The 24,298-nt window shown below is 40.7% G+C and overlaps 1 protein-coding gene across 4 annotated transcripts in view; it reads right to left on the bottom strand.

Annotated features, from left to right (window-relative positions):
- Positions 1 to 24,298, bottom strand: part of TIAM2 (TIAM Rac1 associated GEF 2) — a 112,599-nt gene that overhangs the window by 7,097 nt on the left and 81,204 nt on the right. For all 4 annotated transcript variants that reach the window (XM_074948657.1, XM_074948659.1, XM_074948660.1 and 1 more), the window contains 9 exons: positions 14,947 to 15,126; positions 12,897 to 12,965; positions 12,392 to 12,517; positions 9,839 to 9,947; positions 8,943 to 9,122; positions 6,993 to 7,111; positions 4,812 to 4,920; positions 3,363 to 3,421; positions 353 to 458 (listed from right to left, as the gene is read on the bottom strand). In XM_074948657.1, the coding sequence (XP_074804758.1) occupies positions 353 to 458; positions 3,363 to 3,421; positions 4,812 to 4,920; positions 6,993 to 7,111; positions 8,943 to 9,122; positions 9,839 to 9,947; positions 12,392 to 12,517; positions 12,897 to 12,965; positions 14,947 to 15,126 (1,057 nt within the window). The remainder of the gene's footprint in view (positions 1 to 352; positions 459 to 3,362; positions 3,422 to 4,811; positions 4,921 to 6,992; positions 7,112 to 8,942; positions 9,123 to 9,838; positions 9,948 to 12,391; positions 12,518 to 12,896; positions 12,966 to 14,946; positions 15,127 to 24,298) is intronic.

The raw sequence follows: 24,298 nt of genomic DNA, 5'->3' as shown, positions 1-24,298 counted from the left end.
TTCGGTCATGACATAGCAACACCAGCCTAGCAAGTCAGCTTCAGGCTAACCGTTTAACATCCAACATTCCTGAACTTGTTCTCTGATTACAGAAGGGAAGAAAATGAGGTGTGAAGACAGAATATCTGAATGAAAATATCTATCAGTGTATAAAGCCTATGGCCCTTACAAGCACATGCTACTACAGGGTGTGGGTGTATAAATATTTATAGGAGGGAGAGATAAGAGGGCATATGTTCATCTGATACTACATTGTGTAGCCAGGTTTGCAATGTTTGCCTGTTCACAAGACTTCAGAAAGCAATGTGCAGCTATTTATTAGTTCCTAATGTATTCAGTTAAATATAATTACCTGCTGTATTCCCCAGCCGGACTTGAAGAGCAGATAAAGGAATTAGCCAACGAAATTTAAATGGATCCAAGTCGCCGTAATTATGTGCAGCCCGTACATTATTGGGCTACAAATTGAAAAATAACCAAGACATATTTTTTAAAAAAGAGGTAAAGCAACATAAGTGACGTCTGCATTGATATAAACGTTCTTGATAAAATGGCCTTCTGTCCAAGTACTCACTTCACAAGGCAAATTTTATCCGAATAGTCTTACTCCTTAAATATCTTACTGTTACTTTGATTGTAAAACAATGGAGAGCTAGAGCTGAGAAATACAGATTGCTGCAGCTTTGAAAAATGAGTTTTTTAATAAATTACATATTTCCACATGAAGGAAACTACCTGAGAGCAAGTTCACTATGAGTAAACCAACTACCTATTGTTTAGAAAACAAATTCTTCAGTTTGACAATACTGTTACATTTCCTTTTATTACAGTTGTTTATATCTCTCTTAGTATAAGCACATTACATTAATGCTCCATGTCATCTCCTCTGTTGTAATTTACTCCTGGGGGAATTCTGTGCCCTGCGCATGCGCAGAATTTATGTCCCCCGCAGAAAAATGACTTTGACAGGGAAGCAAAGGGAAGCCACAAAAACGATCAAGTGACCCTCCCTAGCAGTATGTTTCAGGTGCCCAGGGCAGCCATTAGAGAGGTGAATCACTATGGGGGGAGGGCAGGACTGGGGAAGACCCAGCTGGTGGCTCCTACCCTGCGCCAGGCTCAGCTGCTAGTCCCGGCTGAGGAGGATGGGACTTCCTCTTCCCCTGCATGGCATATGGGGCCGGGTCAGACCCACCCCCTAGATTTCTCCCCCAGCTGTAGGAAGCGCTGCAAACTACCCCCCACCCTACCCCCCCAGCGCTTCCTGCACCCATCGCTCCTCAACTGCAGAGGGAGGGATCACTGTACAGGGAGCTGCTCCCCCATCCAGCCAACCCCTGTGCATCCAGACCTCCTCATACCTGACTCTCCGCTGAGCCTCACTCCCCCCACCCCCGCCAAGCCTGGACTACCCTGACGAGCCACCTGGATCCCCACCCAATTGAGCCCCAAACAGCTGCACCTGGATCCCAACCCCACTCTCCCAGCATATGGCTCCCTCCACTGAGCCCCCCCACACCCTATGAGCTCAATCCCCCACACACTTAGATCCCCGCTGCTGAACCCCAACCACCTTCACCAGGACCCCCCTGCAGAGTCCCATTACTGTTGCATCCAGAACCCCCCAACAAGCCCTTGTGTATCCAATGATATCCCCCATTGAACCACCCGCACCCCAATTGCCCGACACAACTCTCTCAACCCACACCTGGATTCCCCCCACACTAAGCCTCTCCACACCTAGATCCTGCCTTGCTGAGCCTGCCTGCCCACACCTGTCATGGAGGAGCAGGGCTCTGGGGTGTTTCTGGGCCAGGCCCGGTCCTTGCGCTGTGTCAGGATTGGGTGCAGCCTTACCACTGAGTCCATGTTCCTGCACAGTGATCTCTGATATCTGTGCAGCCAGTGCCCTGTGCTCCCCAATGCCATGCTGGAGCCTCCACATTTGGGCCCCACACTACAAGAAGGATGTGGAAAAATTGGAGAGAGTCCAGCAGAGGGCAACAAAAATGATCAGGGGACTGGAACACATGACTTCCGAGGAGAGGCTGAGGGAACTGGGATTGTTTAGTCTACAGAAGAGAAGAATGAGGGGAGATTTGATAGCTGCTTTCAACTACCTGAAAGGTGGTTCCAAAGAGGATGGATTTAGACTATTCTCAGTGGTAGCGGATGACAGGACAAGGAGTAATGGTCTCAAGTTGCAGTGGGGGAGATTTAGGTTGGATATTAGGAAAAACTTTTTCACTAGGAGGGTGGTGAAACACTGGAATGCATTACCTAGGGAGGTGGTGGAATCTCCTTCCTTAGAAGTTTTTAAGGTCAGGCTTGACAAAGCCCTGGCTGGGATGATTTAATTGGGGATCGGTCCTGCTTTGAGCAGGGGGTTGGACTAGATGACCTCCTGAGGTCCCTTCCAACCCTGATATTCTATGATTCTATCTGACAAATAAAATATGCTGAATTTGCAGAATTTTAAAATGTGCGCAGCATTTTTAATTTTTTGGCGCAGAATGCCCTCAGGAGCATGTAATTAGCTTATTCACGGGGAAAAGCCATCCTAGGCAAATTAAGGCATGGCTTATTTCTTTCTAGATTTAACTGCTCATTGTATATCAGTCTCTGCAAGTTATTTCAAGACACTCCCTTGATTGGTTTCCTTGTGACCTCCTGAGGAGTAGAGAGTTGGGTGTATTTCAAGTATTTGGGGCCTATAAAATATGATACTTAGCTGTAAACGGACATTTGTTTTAGCTATCCCGATTAAATAAGTATGTTGTCTTTCCATACTACCTTTCGTTCCAGAGTGAACTATGTACTACATACAGGGATCGCTTTAGCTACATGGCTCACCAGTTTAGGACAGGACATAAAGAATGCATATTCAGTTGATACTATAGGGGGAAGTGATGTAATTGGCAAATAACTGAGTTTGAATTATGCCAGAATACCCAGGTTAATGAAAAGTCCCCTAGGTTCTTTAATGACTCTCAAATGATGAAGTTTAATATCTCATCTGACTGAAATCACCTCCCAACATCCTGCTGGGGCATTAGTTCACACAGAAATGTGCTGCTTATTGAATCAGTAACACAATCTGTTGCAACATCCAAACAGTCTTCTAGTCTCAGTCAAATACTGAACACTTCAACCAATTTAGCCTGTGAGAGCAAGCACAGCCCACTGTGATATGGCTGCATTAAACCAGCAGCTTGTACCATTCACTTTTCTTTCAAGTTGGCATATTCAATTTTGAATCATAATAGTGATCCTAGATGATCTGGTGGTCCCTTCTGGCCTTAAACTCTATGACCCTATGCTTAAATATATATAGCTTGAATTGAAATTATTGCCAGACTTACCAGTTTCTTTTTCAGTTTACAGTTCTCCTTATATACCAGTATGACGGCCCGCTTAAAAACTGAAAAGGAAAAACAAGAGGCCTCTGATTGTAGGTCTAGTATTCAACAAAAGAGACATGATGGTTGTACTGACTATTTACAGTTATTTCTAGTTAACTACAATCTACAGGGTATTTGTTGACCCTACACACACAACAAAAAAATTCCCATAGCAACTGCTTAAACTGTGTGATGCAAGTCTGCCTCTGTCACAAAACTACTTTCTTAAAAGAATTAGGGATGAGCAATATTGTTTGAAAGCCTATCGCCCTGTATCAAGGTTACAGAAATTGGCCTTTAATAAATGCAGATGTACAAATTGGAAACATTATTGTGAAGAAGCAACATGCTAGCAACTTCCCTTGAGGGGAAGGAAAGTGTTGCAGAAAAAAAGAGGCCCATTAGAGATGATGTCAAATCTGTTCTTTGATGCAGTTCAGCATTTCCTCTGGAGCGTGACAAACTTCAGAACTCTCCAAATTCCTGATTAGCTATCTAAGGTATTACCATCATATCTGAGTGCCTCACACACTTTAAATGTATCTATCCTCACAATGCCCCAGTGAGGTAGGGAAGTGCTATTATCTTCATTTTGCAGATGGAGAACTGAGGCACTCAGTGAGTTGCCTATGGTCACTAGGAAATGTCTGTGGTGGAGGTGGGGAATTGAAGCCAGATTTCCTCAGTTGCATGCCGTTTCTCTAACCACTGGACTATCCTGCCTCCCCATGTATCACTCAGACATTTCCCTTTAGGGATGGGGTTTGGGAATTCCCAGTACCTGGCCCAACATGTTCAGTATAAATGAATCACTGGTAAATCCAACTGTGTTAATCTGTGGGCAAAGAGGTGGTGCCTCCTCATGCATGTGCTTCAATTTCAAACAGAAATGCCCACTTACCCTAAAGGCTACCCACAACTGGCATGTTAAGCATAATTTTTTTTAGCTCACCCACAATTTCTACATAAGTCAGCTGTGTCTAAATTCGTTGAAGTTCAAAGTCTCTGTTATTCTTTCATGTAGCTGATGACTAACTCAAACCTTCAAAGTCATTCACGATCTTCAGCTACCCATGTAGGTGTATGCCATACAGTGGCAATGTCTGCAGAGATGAGCTGAGGTCTTTGGTGATAGTAGAGCAGGCAGAAGGAAAAGCCATCACAGAGAAGTTAGTGCATGTGCTACTAATCTCATTTCCAGGTATCTAGACCTTTATCTTCTACATCTCAATAACATTTCCGGGAAATTGTGTGTCTGTCCTCCATATCAAGGACTACCCCAACCATTACATGGCTATAGCAGGGCTTACGTTTTAGTTAGTTTTCATTAGTACAATGTCAGTTGTCATATTTTACTAGCTAGATGATGTACTCGATATCTTTAGGGTTTTCTCTTAATAGGACACTAACCAAACACTGTAAGTTCAAGGTCTTTTCTTGCTTTGCCCAGTGATGGGAAAGGATTCAACCAGGAAACAGCAGAGTGCATCAGAAGTTCTCCCATTGAAAGTTCTGTGACCTGTATTACGTTATAAAAAATAAGTGCAATTAATTTCTTGATTAACAATCATCAACCACAAATGTTAACGTGTGCAGGCTGATAAATAAAAAGTATGCCTGTGTTTAATGTTATTTGTATATAGCCATGGCTCAATGCAACCATATATACACATCCCAACTGAGCCGTGGTTGTGTGAACAGCAATATATTTTAAAAAATACTGCCCATAAAAATAATAGCACACAAGTTATGGAAGCTGGGTGATTTGCCTCTTAGAGCTTATTTTTGTTACTAACACTTAAGCTGAAGAATGTTATGTCTGACTTGAAGTTCTGTCATTGAGATACAGCCAAGTGTGACGTTCCTTTATCATCCCTTTCATTTCTGTAGGCTAATCAATGTATAAGACCCTTTCACTGACTGAATTAGGACATGACTGGTTCTCTTAGGCTTTTCTTTCTTTTGAGCAGTTCTTTCTCGCTTCCAGAACAGAAACAATTTGGCTCTTTTACCAGGATGAAACTTAAAACAATGAAATCAGTAGCTGTCACACCTTTAAGGATCAAGCTAAATGGGAGATCCACTTATACATCTTTGGCCACAAATGGCTAAATCTAGTGAGCTTGCTGGCCCAGTTCTGGGAGACACTAGAGAACATGATCCATTATGCTTCTGCTAGTTTTCTTTTTTAATATTGTAATAAAATAACCAATTTGATTAGAGGGGTGATAAATACACATTTTACTTGGATGCACATTCATGTCTAGAGCTCAGATCAGAGCAAATAATTTTGAGATATTAGTAACAAAAAAGCCCTTCCTGGATGGTAAGAGTCTCTCACACCAGAGAACACATTACAAATATTAATAGACAAAAATAGCCACTTCCCCAGCTGGTGTAAATTGGGAGTGCTCAACTGAAGTCAGCAGAACTATGACAGTTCATACTAGCAGATGCGCTGGCCCCTAATACCGACTAATTTTTTTTGTGCTTATAAACAGCCATGTATGTATCAACACTAGATGAATCCAGAATGATGTTAGTAATGGGCATTATAATGAATCCTGCTAGAATCTTTTTGATGAAAAAAGATTCCATTTTCTGAAATCTAAGCACTCATGCATAAAATGTGACCTCAAGCCTTGGGACGTGGATAATCTACAGGAGTGATTCCCAACCAGGGAACCAACATGTACCCCTGGGGGTAGGCAGAGGTCCTTCCGGGGTTACATCAACTCATCTATTTGCCTAGTTTTACAACAGGCTACATAAAAAGCACTAGTGAAGTCAGTACAAACTAAAATTTCATACAATGACTTGTTTATACTGCTCTATACACTGTACACTGAAATACAAGTACAATATTTATATTTCACTTGATTTATTTTATAATTATATGGTAAAAATGAGAAAGTCAGCAATTTTTCAGTACTAGTGTGCTGTGACACTTTGTGGTTTTATGTCTGATTTTGAAAGCAAGTAGTTTTTAAGAGAGGTGAAACTTGGCGGTACACAAGACAAATAAGACTCCCGAAAGGGCACAGAAGTCTGGAAAGGCTGAGAGCCACTGATTTTCATTGTTTTCTTGCTGTGAGTTACAGTGGCTGTCTGCTCCCATCGGCCCTTCATGACAGACCAAGAGAAGGTTCTGGCAGCACTTTGTGTAAACATGACAGCACCTGCTGAGGTCTTATCTATAGGAACAGTTTATCTGCAGCATGGGGTATAAGTCTACCTTGCACTTGCCTGCTGTGCACAAAGTACCTGGGCGGAGCCTGTTGCTGCGCACTGAAAGTTCCCCAGTGCACTCTGAAACAAGACAAGACATTTTAGTGCACATCAGTAGGGTCCACAGGGACACTGAGTGTGCGGGTAGGGTATTGTGAGGTAGATTTACACCCCAATTTGCCATGCACTGTTTGTATAGACAAGGTCTTTGAGAAGGAAATTTGATGGGAGACACACAAAACCGAGCACCCTGAACTCTGAATTAAGATCCTCTTCATGACTTCAATAAGAGTTAAGTAGATACAGTATCTTACAGGACTTCATCTGAAGTGTGAATAATATATGTTCCATTCTTTCTCTTACCTCCTTCTCTGTTCCACTCTGATCTGCAACCAGCTGGTCAAACACAGTTCCATAGTCCTCATATATCTTCTGCATCTCATTGATGTGACTGGCTACTTTTTCCATTGCCTTCAGCGCTTCTGAAGTTTTTAAACAAATCCACCATTTAACAGACAAATAATTCAGTTTCATTTTATAAGTGCATGCTTTTTTTTTTTTTTTTATTAAAGCCTAGGAGAGATTTTTACTCAGGGCTGAAATTATTCAAGGTCCCAAGCCACAATGGTCCATGACCAACAATAATTATGACTAGATCAGTACTTTACTTAGTAAATATGGGCTCTACACCTGTGGATAAGCATATTCAAAGAGCATCTTAGCTGGTGTTTTAAATCCCTCAAAAGACTGAAATAAATATTTTAGTAAAAAAGCTACAAAGTATATAAAACTTCAGCCGGTAGTAAATATAGCTGTGGTTGTGGCACCATTAATATAAACAAGAATCAATGAATAAGGTCATTAGGAGCTTCAGTGTGACTACAGCCACACTAAAATAAGCTGTTTGCATGAGTTTTACTGTTAAAAAAAAAAAAAAAAAGGGGGGGGGTGGCCCGCGAGTTTGGCTCAGCCTAGGAAGACTTGGGGAAATACAGTAGCCAACCACACAGGCTCCTTGCATGTTGTATCTTGGGGAAACATTCATGAGGTTAAATTCTATAGACCAGCTTTAAAAAAAAAAAATTCTTACTACTACAAGAAAGGCGTTGAATTTCAGCTGGGTTTATATATAAAGGGGTCAGAAGAGGTGAGGTTTGCTTCCCCACACCCTGCCAACTGTTAACTGAGTATTCCTTTCATATTTTGGTGTCAAGTTTATTCCACCAGCAACTCATCTCAAGATTGGTTTTGATACAGAAAAGCTATTTTCTTCTTTAAGAGTTTCCCCAGCTCTTGGGGTTTATGGCACAGCTTCACATTTGACTTTTTTTTTTTTACATATGTGTATGTATATAAAGTGATCAGGGTTGCTGACACCTGTATTTACTTGGCATCTACTCTGAATCCTCCAGTAAAGGTTCTAGCCAGCTCTATTTGAAGTCAAAGGAAAGTTTTGCCACTGGCACCAGATGAACTAGTATCTGGGCATACCTGATAAGCCTGTTGCTTCGATGTTAGCCTCAGATTTCTCACTTACAATAGATTTTTGCTCAGTCTGTATGTTGTGAAAATGAAAAAAATTAACCCATAAAACATTTCCTCAAAACGCTGATCCCTCAGATGCTGAGTGCTTTCAAGTTCCACTGAAATAATTTAAAATCCAAATAAAGGATCAAATGGGAGTTTTGCTTGGGTGAGAGAGGGAGGACTAGGTCCTAGACAATAATAACCCCTACTTCCTTTTCTCTTGTGCTTAAACAGGTGGTCTTTTCCTTTCTAAATGGGAAGATTGCAAACCTCTGAAGTCATAAATCCATCTCTACTAAAATGAGAGTTATGGGCAATTTTCTCTCACTGATTTGGCTGAGTTTTTTTTAACATGTTTTGACAGTGAATAACCACCACAAGATGGAGTTTTCTTCACCATTTCCTAGCTTAAAAAAAAAAAAAAAAAAAAAAAAAAAAGCAAGTACACTGAGTTGTCTTGATTGTGTTCCAAGAATAATACAGATTGGGAAGCTTGGTCCCAACCATCATGGCAGCTCTTGGCCATACCCATTTTTTCAAAGACATCCATACACTCCAACATCTAGTAGGATTTTCTGGGAAACAACGGAAAGCAGCTTGCTCTTAATCACTTTTTTTTTTTTTTAAAGGAGAGAAAGGAAAGTAAGTATTATTCTCTCTAAGATTTGAAACGACTTTCCAATAACACAGAAATTCTGCTGGTGTGTAACAGTTGTACCATTTTGATAAGGCTTGAAACTAAACTGAAACTCCCTTTAGTCTCCATAGAAGAATGAAGATCGAGACCTGTCAGATGATAATGCTCCTCACTCTCATTATCTGTCAGGGACACCAGTTCCTTCAGGAGCAAGGGGTACTTCAGCACTCTCTGGACAGGCTTGATGAGGTACGACTCCAGCGTAGAAGAATGCTGTTTCGTGGGGTTCCGTGCATCCAGAAAGGCCTTAAAAGCTTTATCTGTTTTGGCTAAATGTAGAAAGGAAACCTGGTCAGTTCAATGTAGAAGTCATAGAAGCTAATTGGAGAACAGAAGAACACAATGTTTCCATTTTTTTTTTTTATAAAGGCACTTTTCATATGCATTTCAAACACTGCTTAATGCAGAAAATGAATAATTAATCGTGGGTTTTAATAGCATAATAATTACAAGTAACGTTACAGAACTGACAGTTGCTGAGTGAGCATCTCCTGGGCATAACTCTCTCAATGTACCATAAACTTGGCCTGCTCCAAAACAACCAAACACCAAGATCTCAGTGTGAAAGAACTAATTTATCACTTCTATCTCAACGTACACTTAGTTCTCTGCAGCTTTGACTGACACAAACCCTCATATGTTGCGCACACACATACACCCAAAAATAGATCTCAAAGCTGCTGGTTTTTTAAGTGTGAACTGAATCTGTAGATAGCACAGCCTTATGGAAAGAGCTTCTGTTGCTATTCAAGCTACTCTGGAGGTGTTACAAAAGAAAACTTCTCCTATTATTTTCTCAGATCATGATTACATTTCAGCACAAAGACAGATCACAGATATTCATGTAAAAAGACCTCCCACTTCTCCTTTTTTAATATTAGGATTCTCCTGGGGCACAAACCTCAAATTGATAAAACTAGTTATAGTGATTTATTTGAAGTTAAAGTCATGCAAATGAATTATATCAATCAAAAAAATGAATTACCTCGCTCAAGGACTTTCTGAACTTTTATGTGGTTTGCACAGAACCCACTGTACAGTTTGAAGTGGTCAGCATAATACAGGAAAGAACCACCGAGTGAAAACAGCAGTTTCTGAAACCAAGATAATCAACATATTTATTTATTAAAATCTTAATTAGGGCTCTGCAATGATTTAAATAGTTTATGTTGTGGCCCCATTTCCAAGCTAAGGCAGTTTCTGTTCTGAACCATGCTGGCAAGGATATATTCTCTAGATATAACCATAAACCTAATTTAACAACTGGAATCACTGCATACCAGAACATTAAAGTGTGGCTCCACTCTGAAAAGCCAGATAGTCTTGTTAGATTCTGTATTTGTTTTGTTTCAAAGGCGTTCCCATAAATATGCTCAGTTTACAACTGAAAAAGGTGGTTGAAATGGATTTTTCCAAAAGGTAGGTGTTTGAAAAGCAAGTGTACCCTCTCCGACGTATGGCTGTATAAGTGAGAGGGTTCTAGTAGAATATGGAGCCTTTTGGCTTTAGGTTATGTATTCAAATCCAATCCAGGTTTGTAGGTAAAAGTTGTTCCCATTTGACAATTATTCAGTGGCCTACGGTAAATGATTGGATGGTTTCAGCCAGTTCTCTGTGGACATCACCAAAACAACCACTTCATCTGGCAGTCAGTCTCAGCCTCAGCAATGAGACCAAGCATTGCAAGGGTTTGGGCACTGACTCTCCCCTCATTCGTCCCTCCAGGTCAGGATTAAAGGTGCGTCAGGGGACCAGCGGTGTCCAAGATAGAGAACTTCAGTCTCCGGTGCTATCAAAATGACATGTTTCATGAACATTGAATTCACTTTTTAAAAAAGAAAAATTAAGAACAACTTAAAAAAATTGAGCTTTCCCTATTTATTATGTATCTTTGGGAAATAAGCTAATGAAATGCATACAAGCTAAAGATTAATACTGTAATTAGTGCCACTTCATAGAGCAATCCAAGAAAAAACAAATCAGTAGTTATAATAAAATTCTAGTGTTTCTGCATTACTCATTACATCTCCATACCTCCTGTCTTCTACACAAAGAAAATCACAGCTAGCATGAGCCTGTCAATTGAAAAGTGTGAAGAGGCAGTTTTCCTGCACATATAAAAATAATTCCCTGTACTCCTCCACTCTCCCTGTCCCAGGTATGTGTGGGTCAGCTACACCAATTACTTCATCTTTGATTCCTTTCTCTGCCAACAGCGTCATGTTGCAGCATGAGTCTGCAAAAATAAATCGGTTTTGCTGTGTCTGCTGCTTAACAACAGCACATTTTATAAATGGAGCTTCACACAGACACAATGGGATTCCATTCCTATACTTGGATATGCAAACACATGCAATCATTTGCTCTTCAAAAACCCTGTTTACCCCATTGGAAAGGTATTGGGAAGTTTACTTTACACTGACAATATTGCTTCTTGCACAAGGTTTAATAACTGGTCATGCTGTTGAATACACTTAGTTTACCCCTCAATGACTACATTATATAGTTTTATCCTACTACATGGCTGCAATGGGATAGGGAGAAGGTTGGGCAACCATGTGACGGAGCTTATGGTGTTGGGAAGAATATGGGTGACTGTATGGGTGAAAAGCAAGTAGGGGCTGATGACAGAAGAAGGTATAAAAAAAATTCTGATGATTTTCAAGCCTGTTTACATTTTTTTCTAAAAGGTGGTAATTCCTGGGTGCCTTTGTGTTTCTTTTTTTGGATGAAGGTAAGCTTGGGAAGGGCTGCGAGTCCTGGGGACTACCAGGGCAGGAGAGAGATCTTATCAGAAAGCAATCCACAGAATGACAGAGTAAAAAAGTAGGAGCCATTAAAAGAGGTGGGAAGGGGACAAACCAAAAAAAGTAACAAAATTTTAAAAATAGCCTTTTTACCCAAAATTTCTTTAGTAAAAGTCAATGCGTATCTGGGAGACACAGCAGAACTGTCCCCTACTTCCATAACACAGCAGACACGGGATAGGAGCCAACTCTTGTGGGTGGTGAGTGAGTGGTGCTACTAAGGCATACTGAAGAACCATACAGTGAGCCATATTCTGCCTTCACTTACTCTCCATGGGCCCTGGATGTGAGAGAACTCCCATTGACTATAGTTGGGGTTATTTGTATCATGTAGCCGGTGAATTAGGCACCATGACTTCAGTGGATTGCAGGGGGCATAATGCAGGGCAGAATTTGGCCAAGCGATAATGACCTTGCTATAAGAGAACACAGCACCTTTAAGCATTATGTGTTTATAGAATACTGAACATCTAAATCTGTACTTGTTTCCAATGGCACATCATGCACCATGGAAAAGAGAAGAACTAAAATGCAAAGTAGGCCTTTATTTTTCATTTCTGAATTCAGTCAGTGCTCAAATATGTATTTGCAATAAAAAGCAAAGCTTTTAAAACATAAAAAAACCTGCTATATGGAGAGAAAGAGAAGAGAGAGAGAAAATAAACCTAAATACCAGAACTCTGCACAAACTTCCAGACACATTACAATTTGTTAAAAGACCACATGTTTACCCGGAACTGGGATGGGGTTTCCAGTGTGTTAAAATCTGAGGAGGAAGAAATTCCATCTTCCAGGGTCTCCAAAAACACCTTCTGGAAATTCAACATTTCTGGCAGACTGCCAAACAATGACTCCATCTGTGTGAAAATCAGACACGACAGACATGAAGTGTCCAACTTTACTGGATGCCATGAGGAGACAATCCACTAAAGAGGAGCTATAAACAAAGGGATGCCACAGGTCAATGATTTTTTGTTTTCTTAATAATGTTGGCATTGACTCCACAAAGAAAAAGTGGCTAAAAAATACCAAAGTATTTTTTAGAAATGTTTTAGTCAGGAGAACAATTACCATTACAAAAGATGTAACTAATGTGCTAAATAGAAAAACACAATAGTGTATGCTCTATTGGTATGTTTGCTGTTTGCTTTCTCCGTCATGTTCGCCCAAGTGTCAAGCGATTTTAGAAAGAATAAAAAAGAACGAAGAAAACATCTTTTTTAACCATTGCCTCACCTCATCTTGGGTAAGGAAGGTCTCATTTTGAAGGGGTTCCAAGTATAACCCAAAAAGGCAGCTCAAATCCTGCAAGAAACAAAGAATTTGCTCAGCTTTATATAACAATTCAAAACCGTACTGCATTTGAAAGCTGTGTATAAAAATCATGTTCAAGAAGAAAACTGAGAAACAATTCACTTTTTTGCAACACTAAAAACTATTTTTAGTTTAGACGCAAACTAATCAGAACCTAACACTGAGGCTTTATCAGTCTTATAGCCCCAAACTGCACAGTGTAACAAAGAAATGATGTTTTAGTGCAGAGAGGTACACAAATATTACAGAAGATGGTTTTATGAAGAACATAAATATTGAAATACATGAACAACATCAAGGTTCATAAGCATGCAGGTTGGGTGAACAATAGCAGTAACAAGTCCATTAAACACTAGTATTAACAATCAAAATGATGTGTAGTGTTTTTAAACCTTATTACACATTAAGGTGCTTTGTTATTTTTTCAGGGCAACATGATTAAAGGGCTTTTCCAGTCATTTCTTCACAGACTTGAAGCTGTTTTGGAAGACTTATGTCATATCAAAGTGTGATGGCTGCCTCGTGGGTCAATGCAGTAGGGCTTTGTGACCCTGAGAAAAGAAGTGGCAGAATTTCTTACAGAGAGGGCAGAATGTGTGTCTTCTTGAGAGCCCTGCACCAAAATGTTATGACTTGCCTGATCTGGGATGTTTGGCAGCTATTACAACACACCTCAATGACCTCCATATTAAACCACAAGATAAAAAGAATCTGAATTGTCGTCCTTGAAGCTATTTGAATTTTGGGGGATCGAGATGAAACTATCTGATTACCAAATGCCTGCACATAGTTTAGGTCACGTTCCCATGTCCAAGTAGGTACAATGCTTGCTTTGTATCATAAGTGGATGCATCCAAATATCTAAGGGCACAATCTGAGTCTTGATTAAAGTGAAAAGGAGTACTTGTTGCACCTTAGAGACTAACACATTTATTTGAGCATAAGCTTTTGTGAACTGTAGCTGTAGCTCACGAAAGCTTATGCTCAAATAAATTTGTTAGTCTCTAAGGTGCCACAAGTCCTCCTTTTCTTTTTGTGGATGCAGACTAACATGGCTGCTACTCTGAAACCTTGATTAAAGTGGTCTCTATACAAGAAAGAGCAGCTGGACTTCTTCAGGGATCCATTTTATGTAGATATACCTAGTTTGCTCGAGGAAGAATAGCTGGAGATAATTGAGATTTCTAAAGCAAATACATTGGGAACCTTCCCTCCTAGACTTCCACATGCATGTTGATTCCAGCAAATACCTATACCTAATAGCATATATTTTGGAGATCAAGTGTTAGGTTGGCAGTACTTCGGATTGTGAACAGGCTTCTTCCTTGATGAAAGTTAACAAATACAAGCTTCACATAAGACTTTTAATTGAAATTTCTGCTTTTGGAATTCAGACTTAATTAGCTTGGGTCTAATTAAAGAGCCAGGCATTCAAAAAAAGTATGGCCTTATTTACTAATTGAACAAATTATTATTACTAGAAATAGCTGAAATTGTGCATTATGTGTTTTAGTCTCCCTGGCTGCAGACTCAAAAATAATTGCCAATTATTGACCAATGCATTAGTTTCCATGGTAAAAGACATTCTTCGTAATCAGAAAAGCTAATCTTTAAAAATATATGAAAGCTTAAATTCTGGAGAAGTATGGAAAAATCCACTGGATGACCTGACAGGATGATCTCAATCCTCAGATATTGCAGATGCCCTCTGCCCATGAATTTCCACTCCCCTGGATATAGGAATACATCTCAAATTGCCCAAGGATCTGAAATCTTAGGGCCTGGACCTGCAGCCTTTACTCACAAAAGGTAAGTCCATTGAAGGTGATGTGAATGCTCATGTGAGTAAGCTCAGGCCCTTTTAGTGGTCAGCTCATACACAGATAAGCCTGAAAATGTACAAGTATAGTATGCAAACCATTGTAGAGCTCAACAGGAAGCATATAGCTAAACAGGAGGTTTTTTCTATTACCTTGACATACGATTTCTCAGTGTCCATAAGTTCTTGGATGACCTTTCTCAACCTATCTGCATCAGACAGGGCTCGTCCCAGTGGTCTCAGGGGTGGATCTTGGCTGTCCTTTTGTCCTTCCATGCCGTTTGCCTGGACTTCAGGAAAATTCTGACACAATGTAGTGATTTGTTCGGTACTCTATTGGATTAAAAGAAGTAGACACATTTGAAAACAAAGGACACAGAATGTAGGTGCAGCCTTTTTAGAACTTTCTATAGGAAAGGGGATTCACAGATTCATGTTTCCTCCTGTTCTAAATTCACTGGGCCATATCATACCATTGATTTTTTAAGCATAACTCCCTATTGCTTTGAAGGCATAATACAGCATAAAAGAAAACAATAAATGGCATAATGTGGTCCTTTACAAGAAAAACTGTTTCACAGATTCAAAACAATAACATTTGCAATTTTCTAGTGATTTGATCCAACATTTTTTGTATTGATTTCCATGGATGTTTAACACATACAGGAAATACAAGATCATGCTCAATCTGCAACATCAATTTTGATACTAAGTATTGTCTGAAGTTACTTTCTGTATGATCTATTTCTCCTCTTTTTTGCCACATTCACTCCAGGAAGATAGGAAGGAACAGAAAATAAAATGTTCTTTACCTTTCTTTTTACTTGTTTTTATTTATTATCTGTTTCAGATTATTGACTTTCAAATAAGATTGCGCTTCTTAGTGTCAAAGTCACTTTTGAAAATGGGACTTAGGAACCTAAATCGTGTAGGGGTGTTTGAAAATTTTAACCATAGTAAAAAAAGGAGATAAAAACAGTTTCTCAAGCAGGATGAGAGGTGGAGATGAAACAAAAAGGGTAATGAATCCTAGAAGAAAATAGGAGAATGCCTCCTGACAATGCGAGACTGTTTCCTAGTATACCCCAGAGTGTTTAGTCTAGCACAGTTTTAAATTACACAAGCAATACGATTTCCAACACTCCTATATGTCTGACTACAACTTTATACCATGAGCAGCACTGAAGTATCTGACAGGTTTCAGAGAAGCAGCCGTGTTAGTCTGTATTCGCAAAAAGAAAAGGAGGACTTGTGGCACCTTAGAGACTAACAAATTTATTTGAGCATAAGCTTCCGTGAGCTACAGCTCACTTCATCGGATGCATCTGTTCCTGTATATACCTATATGTACACTGTACCTGGAGTGTCTAATATTAATATTGGATTGTCACAAAATGTTGTGCCATATCTTATATTCTATTTAGGAGACCAAGCCATAAATGAAATCAGCTGCACACATGTGAGAGTCCATATACAAATGTTTCCTTCATGGTTCTGAACTAAGGTGCTGATTCAGCAAAGCAGTCAGTGCAATACACAGCAGCCCTTAGGCTGCTCTAAATTACTTCAAAAGTCATTTCAGATGGCCAAAAATTAGGGAAGCATAAAGGTGGCTCCTTTCCACTCCCTTTCCTTCTCAACTATTCTGAGTCCAAACTCAGCACAGCACAGCCTTTAGTCCAGAATATGGAGCTGGGTGTCCTCAGCAATAATGTCAGGCTAAAATCTGAAACAGAAACTACAAAGGCTTGCCATGTTATGGTGTCACCCAATGAAGAAATAACAGAAGTTCTGATGTTTAAGGAAGTAGCTCCTAAACCAGGGACGGGCAAACTTTTTGGCCTGAGGGCCGCATCGGGTTTTGGAAATTGTATGGAGGGCTGGTTAGGGGAGGCTGTGCCTCCCCAAACAGCCAGGCATGGCCCGGCCCCTGCCCCTTATTCCCCCCTCTTCTTGTCTCCTCTCGGGACTCCTGCCCCATCCAACCCCTCCATTCCCTGACGGCCCCCCCGGGACCGCTGCCCCATCCACCCCCCCGCTCCCTGTCCCCAACTGCCCCCAGAACCCCCACCCCTGATGGCCCCCCCAGGACCCCATCCAATCCCTCCTCTCATTCCTGACTGCCTCCCCCCAGACCCCTGCCCCATCCAACCACCCCTTCTCCCTGTCCCCTGAGCGACCCCAGAACCCCCACCCCGACTTTCCCCCGCCACCCCATCCAACCCCTCCTCTCATTCCTGACTGTCCCCCTGGGACTCCTGCCCCCATTCAACCCCTGTTCCCTGCCTCTGACCGCCCCAACCCCTATCCGAACCCCTGCCCCTTGAACACCCCTCCCAAACTCCGCTGCCCTCTATCCAATCCCCCTGCTCCCTGCCCCCTTACCACGCTGCCTGGAGCACGGGTGGCTGGCGGCGCTACAGCTGCACCGCCCGGCTGGAGCCAGTCATGCCACCGTGCAGCACAGAGCACCGGGTCAGGCCGGGCTCTGCAGCTGCACCGTCCCAGGAGCTCATAACCCCACCCCCCCCAGAGCATTGCGCCAGCGGTGCAGTGAGCTGAGCCTGCAGGGGAGGGGCCGGGAGCTAGCCTTCCAGGCCAGATGCTCTGCCATATTTCCTATAACAATTAGGCGACATGCATCATATAATGACACCATAAATTACAACATAAAATCCCAATCAATTATTCGACAAAATAAATATGCATTCCTAACATCCAGATAAGTGGATATAATTTTTTAAAATGTGAAACAATATCAACGTAGGACTTTCCAGTCCCTGGCTTTAAATGGCTATTATTCCCACACAATGCTTACAGTACCTTGCAACACTAATGCATGCAAGCATCTACTCCACAGTCCCCGTGTAATGACAGCTCTCAGGACTGCGGAATCTAGTTAAGGGCCATATTTACAGCACAAAATAGGATTTGACAAAATACAGTATACGTTGAATGGCATCTGTTGAGATTACAGTTTTGTCTTGCTGAAATTTGTCAAAAATCACACTTAACTCTGTGGCATTAAAAATAGCAGTTTTTGAAATAATTATTCTTTGCACTTAGCAAATCATGGTTTTATTTTAAGAACCTTTACAAGAAGATGAATTTCCAAGACACTTGAGTTTTATCTCCTTTGTTTCTGATGTCAGACAGTTTGACATTTGTGTCATAATGACTTAGACTTCAGGCGAAATACAGCTCAAGGTGTGTGTGGGCAGCTGTGATTGACATCCATGGGAGTGCAACCATTGATCAAGAATACTAGGTAGCCTATTGAAGGCTATAAGCAAAGCACAGTATTACTCTGTAAGAAAAAATATGTAAAAATTATATACATATTATAGAAAGATGAACTTGAACAATAATGTTGAATGAGTCATCTTCTGTAAGTGCCTGAAAGGGGTGTGGGATGTCACAGCATTATTTGGAGGCATTTTGCAAGACCATGAGCTTTGGAGAACTGAGCTTTCCCACCCTCTTCCTGACTAAATTCTTGTTGTATCTCATGCATTTCTTTTATTAAAATGTCAGGGCAGCTTTCATTAAAGCAAGTCTAGTCCTCAAATGTTGAAGTACATGCCCCCTGCCTTAGGTGGCGCTTCCAGCCTGTACGCCCTTACAGTTTTCAGACTTACTGCCCACTGTCATCCCTGGTGAAGTGGGGCGCTGCAGAACTTGGCTCCATGATGCACATGGGGCTGTGCACTCCCTGGGGGCAGATTCTTCATTCCTGGTGCAGCCATTTACACCTGATAGAAGAATGAAATGCTACCCAATGGCAGGACTTTACACCCACATTGCACTGCACACTTTGCACAGCTGCGAAGGGCCACAGTAGATGCAAGGCAGTACAGAATGCAGATCTTTGCAGAACAGTTTCTGCAGCAAAAACAACGAGGAGTCCTTGTGGCACCTTAGAGGCTAACAAATTTATTTGGGCATAAGCTTTCATGGGCTATAACCCACTTCATCAGATGAAGGGAGTGAAAAATACAGTAAGCAGGTATAAATACACAGCACATGAAGAGATGGGAGTTGCCTTACTAAGTGGGGGCGTCAGTGCTAACGAGGCCAATTCAATTGGGATGGATATGGCCCATTCCCACGAAAGGCCCACTGTGTTCTGTTTGGACCAGTAGCCCAGCATTCATGAGCAACTCTATAACAACAAACCCATGCCTGTGCATAAAATTCCGGCTTTTCATTTCATCCTGCTCCATGTTTTTCCAACCCATCCTTAATGCGCAGTTCACAACCTCCTCTAACTCTTGTCTTTGCTCCTTTCCCCCCCCCCGCTACATCTTACACTTGGCCCAGCCTGCTATTCCTCACACACTAAATGACCTCCCACTCTGTATTCAAATCCCTCCTTGAAACACACTTTTCCTCTAAAGCCTTCCTACGCTGATTCCTCATCACCACCTTTGCCACATCTAGACTAGTCCATCGCTTGATATACAGTCTGAGACGCAGAGCATGATATGTACAGCGTCTGACCTGTCACTGAGGTAGGCTGAGTTCTTCAACGCCACCTAGGGGATTCAGATACCAAGTGGCCACCAGCTTCACCCAGATGACTTTGATAATCTCCGCCTTAGTCTTTGGGCTCCTGGAATGTGCTAGTTTTTCCTTTATGTTTGTACAGCGCTAAGCAGACTGTTGGCGCTCAGTAAATAGTAACAATACTCTGTGTCAACTTCACAGGGTGTTGTTATTAATCTGAATCCAAGCTGTATTACAAAAATAACAATTCAGATAACTGAACAGGGAGCAGATCCCCAGGTCCAGCTGGGCTATGCTCAGTGCAGGATCTGGGGAAAGGGCAGAGGGAAAGTGGTTGCATTGATCCTATGGCCAAACATGAGTCTGTCTAGCCTTTGGCATAGCTTAGAGTCATTTACAGGCAGCCCTTTGGCAATGCACAGTGAAGTTTAACCTGGGCTGAGGATCTGGCTCATGATATCTAAAAAAAACAACTATGTTAGATTTCCAAGGTCAAGTGAGACAAGGCAATGAGTGTTAATCTAGGGCCAATAAACTTACATACTGGGATTCCAGGATAGAACCGAGACAGTCCTAACTGTGTCATGTTTAATTTGACCATTTTAACAGGTTTTCCAATGTGGCTGTGTACAACACTTCTACCACCACACCAGCTCTACCTGTACAAGCTGATGTAAAGGGCTCCGGGTCACGATCCTGTTGCTTTTCCCCTACTCTCCCCACCACCCCATAGAGATGTAGAAGACACCCCAGAGGTTGCTGTTATGCGAAGTCCTGAAGAGTCACACAATGGGCAAAAATTGCTTTCTCACCCCTCTGTGGTTGCTCACACTCTGGTCCTATGCATTTTGCTTTAAGAAATGAGAATATAATTTTCCCTATATTTTGGCTGCAATGTTCTACATAAATAGGAAATATCTTTATCGACCTTTGTCATAAACATAAAGGGAAGGGTAAACCCCTTTAAAATCCCTCCTGGCCAGAGGAAAAATCCTCTCACCTGTAAAGGGTTAAGAAGCTAAAGGTAACCTCGCTGGCACCTGACCAAAATGACCAATGAGGAGACAAGATACTTTCAAAAGCTGGGAGGAGGGAGAGAAACAAAGGGTCTGTGTCTCTGTCTATATGCTGCTTTGCCGGGGATAGAACAGGAATGGAGTCTTAGAACTTTAGTAAGTAATCTAGCTAGGAATGTGTTAGATTATGATTTCTTTAAATGGCTGAGAAAAGAATTGTGCTGAATAGAATGACTATTTCTGTCTGTGTGTCTTTTTTGTAACTTAAGGTTTTGCCTAGAGGGATTCTCTATGTTTTGAATCTAATTACCCTGTAAGGTACCTACCATCCTGATTTTACAGGGGTGATTCCTTTACTCCTATTTCTATTAAAAGTCTTCTTGTAAGAAAACTGAATGCTTTTTCATTGTTCTCAGATCCAAGGGTTTGGGTCTGTGGTCACCTATGCAAATTGGTGAGGATTTTTACCAAACCTTTCCCAGGAAGTGGGGTGCAAGGGTTGGGAGGATTTTGGGGGGAAAGACGTGTCCAAACTACATTTCCCAGTAAACCCAGTTAGGGTTTGGTGGTGGCAGTGGTTATTCCAAGGACAAAAGATAAAATTAATTTGTACCTTGGGGAAGTTTTAACCTAAGCTGGTAAAAGTAAGCTTAGGAGGTTTTCATGCAGGTCCCCACATCTGTACCCTAGAATTCAGAGTGGGGGAGGAACCTTGACAACCTTTTAGAGGGATTTGTTCTGGGCAAAGATATAACGTGCCAGTGCTTAATATTGCCAGATTCTCCCATGAGTTTGGGCCCAAGCAGACTTAGCAGTGATGCTTATACTGTAACTTGGTTATGAGTCACGTCTGATTCTCAAAAACACAGAATAAAATGTATTTGAGAAAAAAATACTCAGAGAACAACCTTTTTAACTGAACAAAGAATCCCCTTACTAGGGAGCTATGATTAACCTTTGGTATTTTCTTTGCTATTTGGCATTTATGCACATGGCAGTCTGAAGCTCTGCCATCCCCTGCAAAGTTAAAAACCTATGCAAAATGAATTGGAGAAAGAGCACACGACATTAATCAGAACTGGTTAAGCTCCAGCAAAATTTCATGGCTGCCCTCTGAAACACTGCGACTTGATAGTGTATGATATTGAATGAAAACCAGGGTTCCATGAGGTTAATTAGTGTTACCTTCTCTGTGTTGTTTATTTTACCATTTCTCATGTAAGCACCACGTGTACTCCAAAGTTTGCTCTGCCAGGCAGGCAGTTGGCATTTGTTTGAAAAAAAGTGATTAACAGGAATGTTTTTGAGTAGGCTTAGAAAATTCTTTAACATAACCTCCCAATGAAACGTTCTCTCTCTCTCTCTCTCACACACCCACACACAAAATACATGAGTGTGAAATCTAAGCAAAAATTTTATATATAAATACATATATAAAATGTAGACTAGTCCATCACTTGGTATACAGTATGAGACACAGAGCATGGTATGTACAGTATCTGACCTGTTACTGATGTCTATTCACAGTTGTGTACTCTTATAAAGAATGCCTGCATCTATGTGGAGGTAATTAATTCTTTGAATTTATTATCTGAAGGTGAATCATGTTGATTATCATAATAAAAAAACGAAATGACGCTTTACTATCATATCGACAGAACAGAAAGTGACTCACTTTAAACTTGAATCCTCGTCTGGTTAGTTGCCTGATGTACCAGTAGCTTATTATTTTCCAGGGATGAGACCAGATTAGCATCACAGCTGGTCAACAGAAGAAAAGCAGTGGGATTCCAAGAAATGAACAGTAGGCCTAATGCCTTCTCTAGTGTCAGCTCTTGTGGGAGAAGAAAACCGGAGGAGAAGCCCATAAAGTTTCCACTTTCTTTAAACAGACGGGGTAGACCTAGTTTTCATGATTTTTCTATTTAAAGTGCTTTTGATCTTCTTTCACCCTCCCTGTGAATGGAAAATGCTTTCCACTCAAAGCCATAGAAATCTGCAGGTTGTAGTTTCTTAAGGGACAGGTGACTGTCAAGACAGAACCTTTTAGGGATCCACATTTCACTGGAAAAAAATCATCTATAAACTCCCCAGGTGCTATGCATGTATAGATAGTATATGTGTTCTACTAAATCATTCATTTGGCTGAAAATCTGAAAAAATGTCTGGAGTTTGGGAGTTATTGAAAGTAAGCTGGTTTTCACTGGAAACTACCATAATGAGCTTTTCACTGCAGATATACTGAGGTTACTGATAATAGGTGGCACTGGAGGTGGGGTAAGAGACAAAATAAAATGAAAATGTATATAGCAGAACTCTTGTACTGCTATAGCTCTAGTTATTTCAGATGGTCAGTTATAACCCCCCAGTTTCAGGATTTTGTATCTTGGACATCATTTTTTTTTTTTTTTTTTTTTAGTTTGAGGACAACAACAAAATAGAATTGTCTGTTCACTAACTAAAAAAAGTAGCTTAGTTTATGATAATATAATTACCTTTCCAAGGCCATTTGTTCATGGTGTGAAACAAATCCTTGCTGGTACTGCTAAAAAATCTCAATCATGCCTGAAAACCATTAGTTGTGCAAGCACAATAACTTTTTCTAATACATGCTCCATGATACTTTGGATCAACTTGATTCACCTCAATGGTTGCAGAGGGGCCTAATACAAAGATTTTATAAGCAGATTTTTAGCCCATTCTCAATCTATTTTATCCACTGATATGATACTTTATAACAATTCTTAATTAAAACTAGGATATCATCTTTTGACACTATGGAGGGCCAAAACATCTCTGAAGTCCCTACAGTGCATAAGGGATAAGATTTCTCTATACAGAAGAGCAGGTAAAGAATCTGTAGTTTCTTTTTAAAAGTACAGTAAGTGTGACTAAGTGCACTGTGCTCAGGCAAACAAATACAGCTCTGAAGTATCCTCCAAATATCACAGTATGAATTGAAAAGGTGCTACCTGGAAGCATTGTTTTCTTTAGGATTGTTTCAGTTTAAGATTATGCTTTTTAATTAAAATATTACTAGTAAAAAAGCAAAGTAGATTAAACAGAAACAAACCTCATATAAGCTCTCGGGTTCTGATCTGCAAACTAAGCATGTTCAGACTTACCTTTAGCGATGGAGCAGCATACCCAGTAAGTAAAGGATGAAACACAGTGATGAGTATTTCGTATAACCACCAGACAAATTGAGCTGAGCTAAAGTTAACTCTGAAGTTTCCAGTCTCAGAAATTTTAATCAGAATTCTAATGCCATTAGTAAAAACATGGATTTGCTTTTCTCATGAAGAGTGTAAAGTAATGTTGGCAAGGTAAAATTGTTCTAATTAAAACATGAGAAGTTTTAATACTAGCTTTATTTAAAAAGAACTGCTGAGATATTTGCTGATCAAGTAGCATTCTGTGTGTTAATTAAATATCTAACACCCTTTTGTGACAATACAGCACATCAGCATTTGAAATGTACAAAAGTTTGCATCCAGTAAACTGTTATGCAAGACAATTAGGCCTGCATTCTCAAGGTGCTCAGCACCTGCAGTTCACACTGAGTTCACAGGAGTTTTGCTCAACACCTCTGAAAATCAGTGTCTTAGGGACCTGATCCAATTTGTACTGAAGTGAAAGGCAAAACTGAAAATCATTGCAATGATGCAGGGTCCAGGCCTTTAACGTATCATGCAAAATTTCAGATGGCATTATTCAGATAGACAGACACCTAGACTGACATACTGATTTAGAAAAAGATGGCACCTCTCAGTGTATACATAATAATGAAGTGTATATAATAACTTTTCCTGAATCCCTACTGTATTTTTATCCTGTAGCCTTATTAAAAATATTGCCTCTCTCCTCCTTCCCTCTCTGCTTATTCTGATGCAGTCAGCCATTAACATATGCAACTTAAGGAGCAGAAGATTTCAGGCAGGGGTTTTGCATACTTTTCTGTTTATGTAGTGTCACAATTTTCT

The sequence above is a fragment of the Natator depressus genome, chromosome 3 (assembly GCF_965152275.1).
Source record: "Natator depressus isolate rNatDep1 chromosome 3, rNatDep2.hap1, whole genome shotgun sequence".
NCBI lineage: Eukaryota > Metazoa > Chordata > Testudines > Cheloniidae > Natator > Natator depressus.
The sequence above is the reverse complement of the archived record's forward strand: the minus strand, read 5'-3'. Positions and strand labels throughout refer to the sequence as shown.